The sequence below is a fragment of the Peromyscus maniculatus genome, chromosome 8 (genome assembly GCF_049852395.1).
Source record: "Peromyscus maniculatus bairdii isolate BWxNUB_F1_BW_parent chromosome 8, HU_Pman_BW_mat_3.1, whole genome shotgun sequence".
In the NCBI taxonomy this organism is placed as follows: domain Eukaryota; kingdom Metazoa; phylum Chordata; class Mammalia; order Rodentia; family Cricetidae; genus Peromyscus; species Peromyscus maniculatus.
In genome coordinates, this window is record NC_134859.1 from 1,147,051 (window position 1) to 1,163,134 (window position 16,084).

General features: G+C 44.2%; 1 protein-coding gene across 1 annotated transcript in view; it reads right to left on the reverse strand.

Annotated features, from left to right (window-relative positions):
- Positions 1 to 9,211, reverse strand: part of Bmerb1 (bMERB domain containing 1) — a 104,506-nt gene extending 95,295 nt beyond the window's left edge. The window contains exon 1 of the mRNA XM_006983870.4: positions 8,937 to 9,211. Within this exon, the coding sequence (XP_006983932.1) occupies positions 8,937 to 9,039 (103 nt within the window). The 5' untranslated portion in view covers positions 9,040 to 9,211. The remainder of the gene's footprint in view (positions 1 to 8,936) is intronic.
- Positions 9,212 to 16,084: the final 6,873 nt, after the last annotated feature.

Here is a 16,084-nt window from a genome sequence, read left to right on the forward strand (position 1 = left end):
AGCATATGGACAGCCAATGCAGACTAATGAAGACCCTGACTTTCTTTCAATTTCATGATATTGAAGGTTTACAAAATACATTTGCACCTAGGCCTCACGGATTAACAGCCTCCCAATTCAGTGACTATTGATTAAATAAGAGGGGTCTAGGTGCTGGATATCGTGGTAAGCACTGCACAATCAGCTCCACCCACCATATTTTAATAAATGTATGTGTGTGTGCAAGCTTGTGGATGTGTGCATGTGTGCCAGCAGCTCCCTAAGCACTGTCCACCTTGTCTTTTGAAGACAGGGTATCTCGCTGGCCTGTGGCTTGCCAAGTAGGTGAAGTGAGCTGGCCATGGAGTCTCTGAGATCTTCCTGTGTTCACTCTCCAGCACTGAGAATAAAGCACATGCCACCAAAGCCATTGTTCTCATGTGTGACCTGGGGATTGAACCCAGGCCCTCATGGTTGCACAGCAAGCATTTTCCTGGCTGAGCCATCTCTTCAGTGAGTACCATGGTGCATGTGCAGAGGTCAGAGAACAACCTATGGGAGCCAGTTCTCTCCTTTCACTTGTGAGTTCTGGGGACCAAACTCAAATCTTCAGGCTTGCTGGCAAGTGCCTCCATCCACTGAGTCTTCCTCCTACCTCTGAGGTTTCTTAATAAACGTCAGCTAAGCTGACTGAACCCTAATATTGGGACTTTCAGTAATATCAGACATGAATATGTCAAACCCCATGCTTACTGACACTGCCCTGTTTAATCCTCAGGGGACTATGGCCACTTTACAGATTAGGAAAATGAGGTTTAAGGATGTGAGGCATGCTGTGGGGTGGTCTGTATGTCAAATCTGTTGCTCTGATTGGTCAATAAATAAAACACTGATTGGCCAGTGGCTAGGCAGGAAGTATAGGCGGGACTAACAGAGAGGAGAAAAGAAAGAACAGGAAGGCAGAAGGAGTCACTGACAGCTGCCACCCTAACAAAGAAGCATGTGAAGATGCCGGTAAGCCACAACCCACGTGGCAAGGTATAGATTTATGGAAATAGATTTATTTAAGCTATAAGAACAGTTAGCAAGAGGCCTGCCACAGCCATACAGTTTGTAAGCAATATAAGTCTCTGTGTTTTTTTTTTTAAAGATTTATTTATTTTATTATGTATATAGTATTCTGCCTGCATTATGCCTGCAGGCCAGAAGAGGGCACCAGATCTTACTACAGATAGTTGTGAGCCACCATGTGGTTACTGGGAATTGAACTCAGGGCCTCTGGATCAGCAGCCAGTGCTCTTAACCTCTGAGCCATCTCCCCAGCCCAAGTCTCTGTGTTTACTTGGTTGGGTCTGAGCGGCTGTGGGACTGGCAGGTGACAAAGATTTGTCCGGACTGTGGACAAGGCAGGAAAACTCTAGCTACAGAGGTACATTGCCTAAGATCCCAGTTGCTAGGAAGCAGCAGAGTGAAAAAGGGAACACAGGCAGAGAATTCCCCTAGGATGGAGGCTGGGCCTACTCTACTCTGTGTTTCTGAAGCTAGCACACAGTAGGCATTCAACCTGTTCAGCAAGTGAATGGTGAAGAATGGAGAGCCATGTGCTAGCCTCTTCAGGGGCACTCATAAGCAGTGTTCTGAAAGGCTACACCAGAAGAAACTTTCTGTCTGTGATAGCTTCCAGACCACATGTGCGTGGAGGAAACACATTATTGGCATAAGGGAGCCACATGGAATAGCAATAAGACAATGGAAGCATATTTCATTAAGCCAGGGAAAAGAAGCCAAGAAAAAAAAATCAAAGCAAAACCCAAAGCCAGTGCATGGACTCCGACCTTTGAAATCACCTCCTCCCTGCCTTGAGCAGGCGGCTTACCTGAGATGCCCTCTCTTCAAACTGGCAGTTAACCTCTCTCACCCTCCTCACCTCTCTCCACTTCTAAAAACTGCTTAGTTCCCAGCCCACTGCAAACATTCTTATTTGCTGTCGGCCTGAAGTCCCTTTGTGAGCACCAATCTCCTCTTACTCCTGCTTGTGTTCCCATGGAGCAACGGTCTCATTCCACTGACACTGTCCTTTGTCATTGCATTCCCTCTCGGCATATCTGTGTGTTTTGAGGTTCCAAGCTATGTCTTACTTTATTTCCAAATTCTGCTGCCTCTTCACTGGGCTAGGAATACCAGCCCTCCCTGGAAAGAGACACTTGGAGTCAAAGAAACCTAAAATCATATTAGGCTACACCAATTACTGACTTTAAGACCTTCAGCAGGCCAGCCATAGTGGCACATGCCCTTGATCCCAGCACTCAGGAGTCAGAGACAGATGGATCTCTGTGAGTTCAAGGCCAGTCAGGTCTACAGAGTGAGTTCCAGGACAGCCAGAGCTGCATAGTCTTAAATAACTAAAACAAGAAGAAAAGAAAAAAGAAAAAGTCTTCAGCAACTTCCTTGATTTCCCTATACCTCAGTTTCCCCAAGCATAAAATGGGAAATACAAATCTGTCTATGTCACAGAACTGCCATAGGAAGTGAGTGAGCTTGAGTACACAGCTAACTCTCTGGACTGTGTATTATTAACAAGCATTTAATAACCACTCAGATATCAGGGGTCAGGCGTGGTTGTGCACATCTTTAACCCAGCACCCTGGAGGCAGAGCAGGTGGATCTCTGAGTTCAAGGCCAGACTAGTCTACAGAGTGAGATCCAGGACAGCTATACAAAGAAAACCTGTCTCAGAAAAAAAATAAAACAGAACAAAACAAAAAAACCAGATACCAAGAATAAACACCCTTGACATTTCCCCCTTTACTTAATACTCAGAAAGAAAGCATAAAACACGAAACATCAGATACAAGGGTGATGGCCTGTGATTTTGACAGTCAGGAAGCTGAGGCAGGAGGATCACTAAGAGTTTGAGGCTAGCCAGAAAAAGCAGAACAAATTCTTTAATACCAGCATTGTCATAACTCCAATTTCTGCTTCTATAGTTTCCACAGCTCGAGCTTGTGCCTATCAGCTGAAGGTAACGAGACATGTACTCTTCACTAAGTGGTCAGCCTCCCCAGGCTGGCCATGCTGTCTCTGTCCCTTGTCAACGCTTCGCACTCAAGGCCATTCCCCATTTGCTCAAAATGGATGTCATCAGGAAGGAAGAAGGCATGCTTCAGCTGCTCAAGCACTGCTGTGTGGATCACAGCTTGCCCCTCTGTGGTCCTATTTTCCCTCAATAACCAGTGTGGCGCTTTAAAACAAAAGCCACCCTGTGTTTTTCCCTTGCTTAAAATAGCCCTGCAGGGGCTAGCAAGATCACTCAGTGGGTAAATGAGCTTGTTGCCAAGATTGACCACCCCAGGACCCACATAGTGAAAGGAGGAATGGACCCCTGTCCTCTGATCTCCACATGCCCCCCCCCCGACACAGAATAAATAAGTATATTAAAACATGAAAAAGTGTGGCCCAGCAACGTGTCTTACCATGGTAGCCAGTCTCAGACTTCTCTTAAAAACGTAACCACAGGACATATCTGGCCAGCCTCCTTCCTGACTAAGCACTACCTTTCCCTGACTCACTGGATCCCAGCTGCCTGAGCCACCTGCCTCTTCCTCGAATACTCCAAGTCTTTGCATCCAGAGCTATTTACATGTCAAAATGTCATATTCTTCAAGCAGTCATTTCCTGATGACCAGATGAATAGCATTCCCCTGAGAATTCCCAGGAAACATTTATCATGACTGGAATGGAATGCTGTTTAGATATTATCTGTACCCTCATTCCTAATCCTGATGTCCCCTAAATATGGGAGGGGTTTGCCTTGCTCAGTGCTTGTGCCCTTCTCCTTGAACACTACCAGGAGTGGTGTCATGTGCCTGTCACTCCAGCACTTCCATGGTGGAGGCAGGAGGATCAGGAGTTCAAGGATATCCTTGACTTTATGGTGAATGGAAGCTAGCCTGGAATACATGAGATCCTGCCTCTAAACAACACAAAAAGTAAAATTATTATTTTTATAATAAGAAGGACAAAATAATTGCCAAAAATAAAATGAGAAATAATACAATTATCCTCCCTAATTAGAAAGTCAGGGGAGATGAGCCAAACCAAGGAAAATGGTGCAAAAACATCCCCCCAACAGTGTGTTCACAGATAAGCAGCAAGTCACATTACTTCAAGCTCTGTATTGTTTATTAACAGAGATACTGGTCAGTTAATGATCTGATTGCTAGTCGCTTCACATCCTTGGACTTGTAAATAACAGTCATCTTCAAGGGGCTTCTGGGAAGGTTGCCGCCTGGGCTGGCTGTTTTATTGCAGCCTCTCCTACCCTGATGCCCTCAGCACCCCCCCCCCAGCCATCTTCCCACCAACCCAACCCCCAGTCCTTGATCATCCTTTAAGGCACATTCAGATTTGCCAAAACGTGGCCCTGACAACAGACCACTGTGCTTTTTAAGAGCCCCAAGCTTTCTCAAAGGCACCGTGTCTTCATGTCTCCTTTAATTAAGTACAGTCAGTTGAAAGCAATATTTTTATAGATCTTGCCACAGTGAAATGTCACTATGCATTTTCCAACTGAGTTATTAAAAAAAAAACAACACCTCACTGCTTATGGAAAAATGCTATCAAAGGTGGGTGGGGGGTGGAGTAGAGCCAGAAGCTCAGCTCTGAGGCTAGCCTGGGCTACCTGGTAAGGGTTCGGGGAGGCGGGAGGGTTAATAGAGGCCATTTCTTAGACTCTGTTTCAACTGAGGAAATGCTAGATGGTTTTCTGGCATTCATGATGCCCTAGTTCAATTCCTAAAACTGAAAAAGAGTGCAGGGAGGGCTGAGGTACTAAAAAGTCTTTCTGCACACACTTCTATGAAGAAGGCAGAATAGACACGGTCATCATCCACACTTTACAGCTTTTCAATAACCTCTGCAGATACAAGGGGCTTCTACTTGGTTCCTATTACGACAACCATTTGGCATTGACCTGGGGCTGTGTGTTAAATGACTTCATTCTGTACTCCAAGAGCCCCAAACATCCATTACTATTATTATTCTCATTTTAGAGCATTTATTTGTTTGTATGTTCACAAATGTGGGTGTCTGTATAGTTCAGAAGACAGTGTCAGATCTCTTAGAGCTGGAGGTACAGAGGGTTATGAGCCACCCAATGTGGATGCTGGGAACTGAACTTAGGTCAAGTGCCCTTAACTACTGAATCATCTCTTCAGTCCCATTTATTACCATTTTACAGATAAAGCAACCAGTAGTATAGCTTCAACTATATGCCCATGGTAACAGAGCGGGAAAGGGCAAGGGTGAGTTTGAACTCACCTCACCTGGCTTCAAACTCCTATTCTTTCACTTTTAGTTATTTGTTTTTGAAACAAGGCTAGCCTCAAACTCTCTTTGTAGCAAAGCATGAGCCTGAACTCCAGTCCCTTCTGCCTCTACACCCCAGTACTTAGATGGCAGCCATGTCCCACCATACCCCACTTTTCTACTGTAACTGTGGCACATCACATTTCTTCATCTAAAAACTGGACCTGAAGCTTCACCAGGTAGTACAGGCCTAAGAGGGTTCAAAGTTCAAGTCCTACCTGGACTTCAGTGTAGGTTTAAGGACTTTAAAATACCGCTTAGTGATAGAGCATTTGTCTAGCATTCACAAGACCTTGTGTTCAGGATCCAGTACCACAAATAATAATGATAGTAAATTAAATAAGTGCTATAGTTGAGAGCTGGGGTATAGGTCAGTTGGTAGAGCACTTGCTTAGCATGCACAAAGCCCCAAGTTTGAGTCCCATCAATGCAAACCCAGGCATGGTGGTTTATACCCATAAACTTAGGAGTAGAGGCAGGAGGATCAGTTCAAGGTCAAGAGCTAATTTAATGGTTTGGCCAGTAAGGACTCTTGGCATTAGCCCTGATGACCTGAGTTTGATTGGTATCTACATGGTAGAAGAGAACTGACTTCTACAAATTGTCCTCTGACCTCTACATTACAAAGTCATCTTTGGCTATATAGCAGGTTCAAGGCAAGCCTGGACTACGTGAGACCCTTCTTGTCTGTAAATAAGTCAGAGTACATAAATACTCTAAATATTCTCGCTGAAATGAAAGGAAGCTAATACAATCGCAGCTAAAAGCAACCACGTCTACCCACTTTCCCCTCTGTTAGTTCTTAAAAATCTTGGAATGCATGCAGAAGTGAAGCAGAACCTTTTTAATGGGCTCTTTCTTCCTTCAACATGTCAAGTGTTACAGCTCTGGCTTGGCACTAGTTTGGCCATAGTACCAGTATTACTAATTTCCACACTTCATTAATAAATAAATGAGGCCCAGACCTATGGGAAGGCTCTATAGATCTCTTGGGAGTTGAGAGGATGTTTATACACAAACAAAAATCCCAAAATGCCTGATTGGAGACAGGAATCAAAATACTCAAACTTGCCAGATTCCAGTTTCCAAAGTGAGCCTCTGGATTCCTGCTTTGAGAAGATTTCAAATGTGAATAGCTTAAAGAGCTAGGGGATATGTTTGGGGATCTGTGCCAAGGCACATAAGAAACTGATCTGCCATTGAACCACCAGGCAAGTCTCAGAGTCTTGGATGGTTTGGAACAGAAAGGATCAGGGAGTTTACAGCCAGGACTCAGAAGTACAAAATTTTCAGGGACTCATATGGCATAAATTGGATTCTTACCTCAATTTTCCCTACATGCTTGAATTTGTTTTTCCCCAATAAAAAGGCAAGAAATGAAAATCTGTAAGAGAAATGCTAGGAAGGAGCCGAGTGAGCTGGTGCACACCTGCATCCCAACACTTGGGAGGAGAGGCAGGAGAATTCAAGGTCATCCTCAGCTACAGAGTTTGAGGCCAGTCTGGGTTACATGAGACCTTGGGGGACGTGTGTTGCTGTTAGAGAACTGCTCAATATTTCAGTTTGCTTTTGGTTTTTGTTTTGAGACAGGGTCTTACTTTGTAGCCCTTGCTGGGCTGGAACTTGCTAAATAGACCTGGCTGGCCTAGAACTCACAGAGATCTGCCCAATACTGCAGTTTTAACGTAGTCTTACTTTGTGCAGTTTCATGGAAAGGATGAGAGGACTTCCCTCTATGGATGGAGGAGGAACTATTGAAACATAGCTGTGTCCTGAGAACTCACCCGAGCACCATCTTATTTAATATTCATGATAGAGCCATATGGTCCATGATATTATCCCCACTTTCAAAGAAGAGGCAAAGTAATGACAGAAACATACCTTGTCACATGGTCAGTCAGAAAGTCTTAGTCAAGTCTGAGATTCCTCAACTGTGCTCTGCTTCTACTCTATGGAGACCCAACCTTCTTTGGAGCATTGTGGACTGCAGGGACCAACAGAGCCACTATCTGCTTATAAAATCACTGACCATCTTTGAAACAGACCTAGGAAGTTTCCTGAAACTGTGAAAGCAGTAAACCTTCATGAAAAATGTGTGGAGTCCAACTAACCTGGGTCCGAATCCTGGGTCTATCAATTCCATTTGCATTACCTAGCAAGCCCCAGCCCTCATGCAAGGGGTGTTACAGGCCACACAAGGTGGTAACAGTAATTAATGAGATGGTGTATCTGAAGTTCTCAGGATATAGCAATCTAACAATAAAAGGCACCCATTGGTGGTATTATTTTGAGTTTGTAAAACTGACCTGCAGCCTTGAGGTTACCTCAAAATGCCAAAGTCAAAGAGTTAGAAAGGATGAAGCAGAAGAATGGACCCAGGTCTTAAAAAGAGAAAGAAAATGAAAGAAGGAAAGAGATTGGAAGGATTAGGACACCCATCCTAGCAGGAATGAAAACATTTGAACTTGAAATCCAAACACAGTATAGCTAAGCTGTTGAGTGCATAGTTATAAGTATGAAGAAAACATGTGCATGCTCATTTGTACACACACACACACACACACACACACAGAGAGAGAGAGAGAGAGAGAGACAGAGACAGAGACAGAGACAGAGACAGAGACAGAGACAGAGACCGAGGAGCGTATTTACAATACTTTAAGTGCATGTAACTCAGGGACTGGTGCTGGGAATGAGCACTGAACCCAGAGACCCAGAGCAGAGCAAGTAGCTGCAGGGCCCCTCAAACGACAAGAGGGCTTTTCCCAGCCTGGCAGGCTACAAACACCAAGGCTGCTGAGCAAGCCCTAGCAGAGCAGGAGATGGGGTGGAAGACACTGGGAAGCCCCTAGAGTTACAGGAACATCAGTGACCCTAGACTTTCCAGCCTCCACACTTTGCAGTTTTAAGTATCATGTCCAATAAACTGAAGGCAAAAGTCTTGGATTTATTTAGCAATGTCTGTTGATACCAAAACACCATAGAGAGAACTGGTGAGTGCAGAGGTCTGTTTTAAAACTGCCTGCTAAGGCTGAACCCAAACCAAATCGGATCATCAAGTTAAGGACTAGAAGCGTGGGGGTGTGTGCACAGGGCTGACCTTGCCCTTGCTTGCTCCTTCCCTTCTCTCTGACCCAGGAGGAGGTGGGAAGATGCTGGGATTTCTGCTATGCCCCAAACCTCAAGGCAGGAAGAGCAAACAGACACTCCCCCATCTTCAGTACGTGGGAGCTTCCCAAGCTGACCCTTGGCTCCTGCGCCCTCAAGCATCTCAACGCCCTAGCATCCTCCTTCCTAGGCTGCAAGAAAGGTTGTCCTTTGCAAGAGCAGCCTCCGGCTCCCAGATCTAGGACTCCCTAATCCAGCCAGGCTCCTCCTGGCTTAGCTGCCTTGTGATTTCCCGGTGCAGCCCAGCCCTGGAGGGTCCCCTCTTTGTTTGTAGGGAGAACACCGCTGCTGTGCAACACTGGAAGCCTGGCTGCGGGGGCGATTCCTCCCTCTGCTCAACCACGTTCCTCGCGCACTAGGGGCCACCAGATTCAGCACAGGGTCTCCAACTGTCCCCTCCCGTTCCCTGCCCAAACACTTACTTCCCAGTCCCTCTGCTTTCCATGCTGTCTCCTCCACCGCCCCATAGCGCCTCAGAGGCTTCTCGGCTTCCAGATGGACAGAGAGAGATTGCTTTAACTCCATTGCTGATCCCGGCGGGCAGGTCAAGCAAGGGGTCCCCTTTCATTCCATCCCTGCTGAAGGCTGCAGGGAGGAGGGCGGCTCTGGTCAGCAGCGTTTTAAGGGGCTGGGCGTTCCTGAGGAAGCTGTTCCATCTCTTCAACTGCCAGCACCCGAAAGCGCCCAACTGGTACCCAGGATGGGGGAGGGATGCATAACACATGCGCAATGGAGGCTGGAGGGGGGAGGTTTGGGGGCTGGGTAGGGAGAAGGAGGGACAGATGATAAACTCTCTAGAACAACAAAAACAAAAACAACTAAAATAAAATCATCCCTAAAGGAAACAAGAATACGGTAACTGCCCATATTGGAGCCAGTGAATAGGCTTTGCGTGAATGGATCTAGCATTGTGGGTGGCTTAGGATCTGCCAGAGGGCTGGTAGGTTTCAAGTGTGATTGGTGAGCCAGAGTGCATCCGTTGATGATGTGTGCTTTGTGAAGGAGTGTGGACCCCGCTGATGAGTTCTGTGTTGCTTGTGTTTACGTACATGATTTGAATAAAAAGGGGGCAGCAGACACTGTGTGTGTGTGTGTGTGTGTGTGTGTGTGTGTGTGTGTGTGTGTGTACACCTCTATCAGTCTTGTGTGTTTGTATGGACAGGAACAAGAGAGACGAAAATATTTTGGGGCACATGGGCAACAAAGTTATTTGAAACATTGATCTTTACAAACCTGGAGAATAATCATAATGACATTACAATATAGGGTCAACTGGTACAGCATTCACAGCCCAAGCCTGAGGACCCAAATGTGAGCTCCAGAACCAACATTGAAAGAGCAGGTGCAGTAGTGTACACTTCTAATCCCAGCGCTGGGAGTGAAGACAGGAGGATCCCTAGGACTTGCCACCCTTAAGACACCTTGCACCAAATTCTGACCTACACACACACTTTAAATGTGTGTGTGTGTGTGTGTGTGTGTGTGTGTGTGTGTGTGTGTGTTTAAGAAGTAAGGGATGAGAACACAGCTAAGTAGGTAGAATGCTTGCACAAAGCCTTGGGCACTGCATAAACCTAGCACACAAGTAGAGGCAGGTGGATCTGAAATTCAAAGTCATTCTTGGCTACATAGGGAGTTTGAGGCCAGCCTAGACCATGTCTCAAATGAGTGAATGAATGAATGAATGAATGGATAAAGCATAATCAGCAGCTAGGTTGATAAAAATTAATACTACTTATTGAATGACTGCTAAACATAAAACACTTACCAAAGTCACTGTGAAAGCTAGCACTCCACTCCCCCTTGTTTTACAGAAGACAGAATTGATGTTCCAAGAAATCACTTACCCAAATCCCCACACTTCCAGGTATCGGAATTAGTCCTTGAATCCAGAATATATGAATTCAGATTCCACCTCTTCTTGTCCTGACTTTCTTGACTGTGTTATATTTAATTCTTTTTTAAACAATTTTATGTGCATTGATGTTTGGCCTGCATGTATGTCTGTGTGGGGGTGTCAGATCCTCTGGAACTGGAGTTACAGACATTGTGAGCTACCACATAGGTGCTGGGAACTGAACCCAGGTCCTCTGGAAGAGCAGCCAGTGCTCTTAACTACTGAGCCATCTTTCCAGCCCCTGTGGTTATATTTAAATTACATGTATATGATGAGCTGGGATGTGTGTGGGAGGTGCATGTGAATGCATGTGCTCTCAGAGGTCAGAGGTCAGAGGCATTACAGCCCCTGGAGCTGGAGTTATAGGCAGTGGTGAACCACCAGACATGGGTACTGGGAACCAAACTCAGGTCCTCTGCAAGAGTCATGCATGCTCTTAACTGCCGAGCCTTCTCTGCAGCATCTCACTGCTGTTACGTTTTGTATGGAGGGAGAGGAACAGACCCTTCTCTGGGTCAGGAGATGCTGGCTTACTGTTTGTTAGTTATTTTGTGATGTCATCTGGGAACACTAGTGTCTATTTTTGTGAACTGGAAGTGTAAGCAGACCAGTTTTCCAAGAAAATGATTTTACCACTTAAAAAAAGTTATCAACAGTGAACTCCTAAAAGAGCTAGCTTCAAAACATCCTAAAACCATAAACCTAGATTATAATGACAGGTTTTGCTCTGTTTTGTTTGGGAGTTTGAATTGAGATGGGGGTCTCACCATTTGGCCACTTCTGAGAGGTCCTAATCTAATTAGATAAAAACATAAAATAATATCTTATTTCCTTTATTATCAAGGCATGAGAAATGAAACAAGGAGGTTGGAATTTCAGTTGTTATGAGTACTGACTGCTCTTGCAGAGGACCAGGGTTCCATTCCTAGCACCACAAGACAGCTCACAACAGTCTGCAAGTTCCAAGGTACCAATGCCCTCTTTTGGTTTCCAAGGGCACTGCACGCATGTGCACAGACACACAGTCAAAATACCCATACACATAAAATAAAAATAAATCTTTAAAAAACCCAAGGAATTGAAATATGATTGAGTGTGGTGGTCTAGGCCAGTAAGACCTGAGCTCAGGACTGGCAAGATGGCTCAGTGGGTAAGCCTTCCAAGCTACGGTGACTAGTTCCAGTATGAGCCTTGTGTATAAGCACTTATTTGAGTACCTGTTTCTTTGGGATATACACCTAGAAGTAGAGTTGTCAGGCCACCTAGTATTCTGTGTTTAGCTTTTTGAGAAACTGTCAAAACATTCTACTTGTCTGCCAGGAATATGCAAATGTACAATTTCTCTGTATGCTCAGTAATGCTTAATTTTCATTTTTGTGACCCATCAACTAATATCTTACTGTATTTTTTCTATTCTTTCTCCTTCCTTCCTTTTCTTTTCCTTCTCTCTTTCCTTCCTGTCTTTAGCATTTTATTATGTAGCCCAGGCTGGTTTTGGACTCACTATGAATCCCAGAAAAAGCTATAATTTTTGACATTCTTGCCTCAGCCTCCACAGCAGCTGGGATGTTAGGCTTTTTCTACCAGGCCTTCTTTGTTCTTGACCTTGTTTAACATTAAATGTACATCATGATCTCAATTCTGTTCTTTCATGGACTAGTAATGGTAGAAATTAAATGAAAAAAATTTTTTATTTTTTTCTTGAGACAGGGTCTATGCAGCCCTATCTGTCCTCAGAGTTGCTAGGTGTCCACGGATGAACTTGAACTTGAAGAGGTACTCTGCCTCCTAAATGCTGAGATTATGGGGATTATAGGTGTGTGTGTCACCTTAGCCAGCAATGACTCCCCACTTCATATGTTTACATATTTGCTCACATCACCAGGGGGAAAAGTGACATGCAGCATATTAATAATGGTTACCTATAATGCCATGATGGCAAATGTTTTGTTTGTAGTCTACAATGTTCCTATGAGATAATATGTATTACTTTTATAGTTATAAAACTGATTTTATTTGTTCTTTTTGTTAATGTAATTTGTTCTCTGACATCTTATAAAACATGTATAAAATGCATCTGTATACTCTGACCACCTCTGCCAACCCCTGCCCATCCTGAATCATTTCTCCACATTCATGTCCTTTTGTTTTGTCTTATGACTCACTGAGTTTAACTAGTAGCCATGAATGTGGAACTGTCAATTGGAGCTTGGTGGGCTCCCCAGCACGACACAATCAAAGACAATAACTGGCCCTCTCTCAGGATCTTTCAGTAGTCAATAGTTTAACATGGATTGAATAAGGCCCCCATGAGCCCCTCCCCCACCTATAATTGTGGACAGGGCCATTCTTTTCTATTATTATTACATGTATGTATTATGTATATATTATGTAAATTAATGTATGTATGTGCACACACGCACACATGCATGCATGTACTTATGTGAATATCAGAGGACAACTCAGTCCTAAACTTTATGCCTGTGTGTGTGTCTCAGTGTGTGTCTCTCTTTGTGTGTGTGTGTGTGTGTGTGTGTGTGTGTGTGTGTGTGTGTGTGTGTGTGTTATCCTGGGCTAGATTTTGAGGAATGAATAAGAAATAATCTGATAATACATAAATCTAATGAGTTTGGAAAATCCAAGGTATTCGTATGACACATACATACACATATAAACACACATGTGTGCATATGTAAGATAAAATTTTGTATTTGTTTTAGTGAGTTATTGAAACCAGAAAGTATATGTATTGGCCCACATCTTGTTGACTCTTCTAGGTACCTTCACTTTTACTGACCTGTAATCTCCCCTTACTTTCTACTCCCATTGAACCAAATCGAGATCACATTCTTTCCCCCAAGACACTGTGATCTCTATATAACATTCACTCTTTCCACAAATATCATTCTGTGCTGGATGCTTCGCTAGCTGCCAGGGCTCCATTCAGTAGTTGACACATTGATCTCCCTTCACAGGCCCATTCACTGTACAAGGCTGTAATCATTCCTAGAACCTCCCCCCCTTTTTTTTTTCTCCAATATTTTCCCCTAAAAATTCTTTGGGAACTGATGCTTCTCAGGTTTCTTATCTAGAAATACCAGCTGTCACTCCAGACCCTGGGAACATTGCTGATTTGGTAAGGGCAGATTCAGAGGCAATAAAATTTAATGGGCACATATAAGGAAGCAACACAGGAGATATTAATTATATCTAATTCTGAGGAAATAAAAACAAACATTAAGATGGAAAAAGTGCCTTATGAAAGTTCACCCTTTATAGAGGATTAGGCTGCAAGACCCTTTTGTAGGACAAGGGAACGGTTGGAGAAAAATAAGCTAACTGTCTGCATGCAGCTTATGGGAAATCACCCCTCGTTGTGTAAATAAGCTTTGTTGAGTTTTGAATGATATTGTTCTTGAGAATGTGTGCCTATGTTTATCACCCTTTAACTTTGTAAGAATGGGATGTGCCTGGCTTGATGTTTAGCCAAGCTAGCAAAATGTTGAGCATTGTTTTTGGTTTAAATTTGTTTTTTCCAGAGGTTAATCCTGGAGGGTGGAGAAAACATGCTTGTTTTTGAAGTATAAATAAAGATGGCTTGAGCTATTCGGGACCAAATGCTTGTGTGAAACTCATTTGATGGTTGGACAACTCTTCTTCACATCTTCTTCTTCATCTCAGGACCCAAACTCAGCTGCAGTGGGACCTCAACACAGTATAACTACTTACATGGAATCAACGTGGGCGTTATAAGTAAGCTGCTGGTGATGTGAGGTGTCTGGGAGATATGTTTGGTTATAGCCAAACACCACACAGTTTACAGCAGGCTTCCTGGTCTTCTGTGGACGCTAACAGTGACTGGTCCCACAGGTGCCTGGACAGGCTTTCATGTTTTGTTTCTTGGTGTGTGAAAGACAGATGGGGTACAGAGCGGTTTGGGGAAGTGGGAGGAGGCAGGAAGGCAGCGTCTGAGCCACAGCACTCACTGAAGACAAAGGACAGCCTCAGTATAGGTCTGCACCTTCCACCTGGTTGGAAGCAGGGTCCCTTTTTTGCTATCAGGTCAGCTTGAGAGCCTCCTAGGATTGTGCTGTCTCTGCCCTCCCCCCCACACACCATCTTCTGTAGGAGCCCTGGGATTACATTGCATGAAAGTATGTCTGTTTTGTTATGTGGGGTGTATGGATTCAAACTCAGGTCCTTATGCTTATGAGACAAGTGCTCTGCTCACTGAACGATCTCTGCAGTCTGAAAGCTTTCGCATTTAACCCTAACTTACCTTAAGGTTGAAAAGTCTAGCTTCAAGCAATGTGCGATGCTGAAATCCATAATCCCAGCACTTGAGAGGTGGAGGCAGGAGGATCAATAGTTCAAGACCAGCCTGGGCAATCCCAGCACTTGGAAGGCAGAGGCAGGCAGATCTCTGAGTTCAAGGCCAGCCTGGTCTACAGAGTGAGTTCTAGGACAAGCAAGACTACATAGAGAAACCCTGTCTCAGAAGACAAAAAAAAGGGGAAAAAAAGAAAAGTTTAGCTTTTTGTCCAAGATCCTACCACTAGTTCATAGAGGACATGGCACTAACGACACTTGTCTAAGAATCATACTTCTCATTAGAAAAGATGTCCCGTCTGCAGCCATAGCACCCTGACCATGATAATCTTGTCTGGCCTCAGAAGCTAAGCAGAGTAGGCCTGGCTAATACTTACATGGATTAATGTAATGGGAGAAGAGATTTCCTTGTGTAAAGCCCAGGGACTTTGCAAGGGAAATATTGGACTACCATACTATGACTGATCAGCCTGACTGAGTATTACCTACTCATTATACTGCAGCACTACTGTACAGCTGAGAACAGGCTGTTGCACGTCTCCCTCTGGCGACGCGCCTAGCTGCACACCTATCACAGAGCGATAAACTCAGCTGATGTGTGACCTACATATGTAATCAGTGCTGGGAAAATTCTTCATTACTCAACATTTACAATGTCAAAAATATAAGGGCCAAATTTTGATGGCCTCTGCTTCTCAGTAATGCTGACTCAAAAGGAAACCGTTTATCACTAGAAGTGGAAGACAAGAGCTGAATCATGTTCTTCCACGGCAAATGTTGCTGCTATTAACACATTGAGTGATACAGTGAGCAAGATGGAATTCGACCACCTCAGAGCAATGAACAGCTAATGCCACCAGCAGACAAGTCCAAGGAACACTGTCATAGTACTGCATCACTTCTTTTCCGTGGATGTGCAATGTACTGGGGCTTGAACCTACAGCCTTATGCAGTTAGTAAACACTTTACCATTGAGCTGTGCCACCCACCCCTCTTCTATTAGGAAAGCACAAATTGTCATTTCAAGTTATTATCAGATGAGCTTATCGTTAATATGTGGTGATTTGGTCAGATGTACAGTATTGCAAACTCCAATGCCTGTAGGTATATCATAGAGATAAATGTATTGTAAGACAAGAGAAAGTAAAATCTGTGGTGAACTATGGCTTAATCGAACACTATTGCGGTTGTGTAGACTTTGTCAGGTCCAAAGGAAACTGCATTTCCTCAAATTCTAAAAGAGAGTCTAAAATAAACATCAAGAAATGGGCTCAGCCTGGACTGTAGGAGGATTTCTGGTGGTTAGATAAAAGCCAGCATCCCTCAGGAGCTTGTGAAACTGGT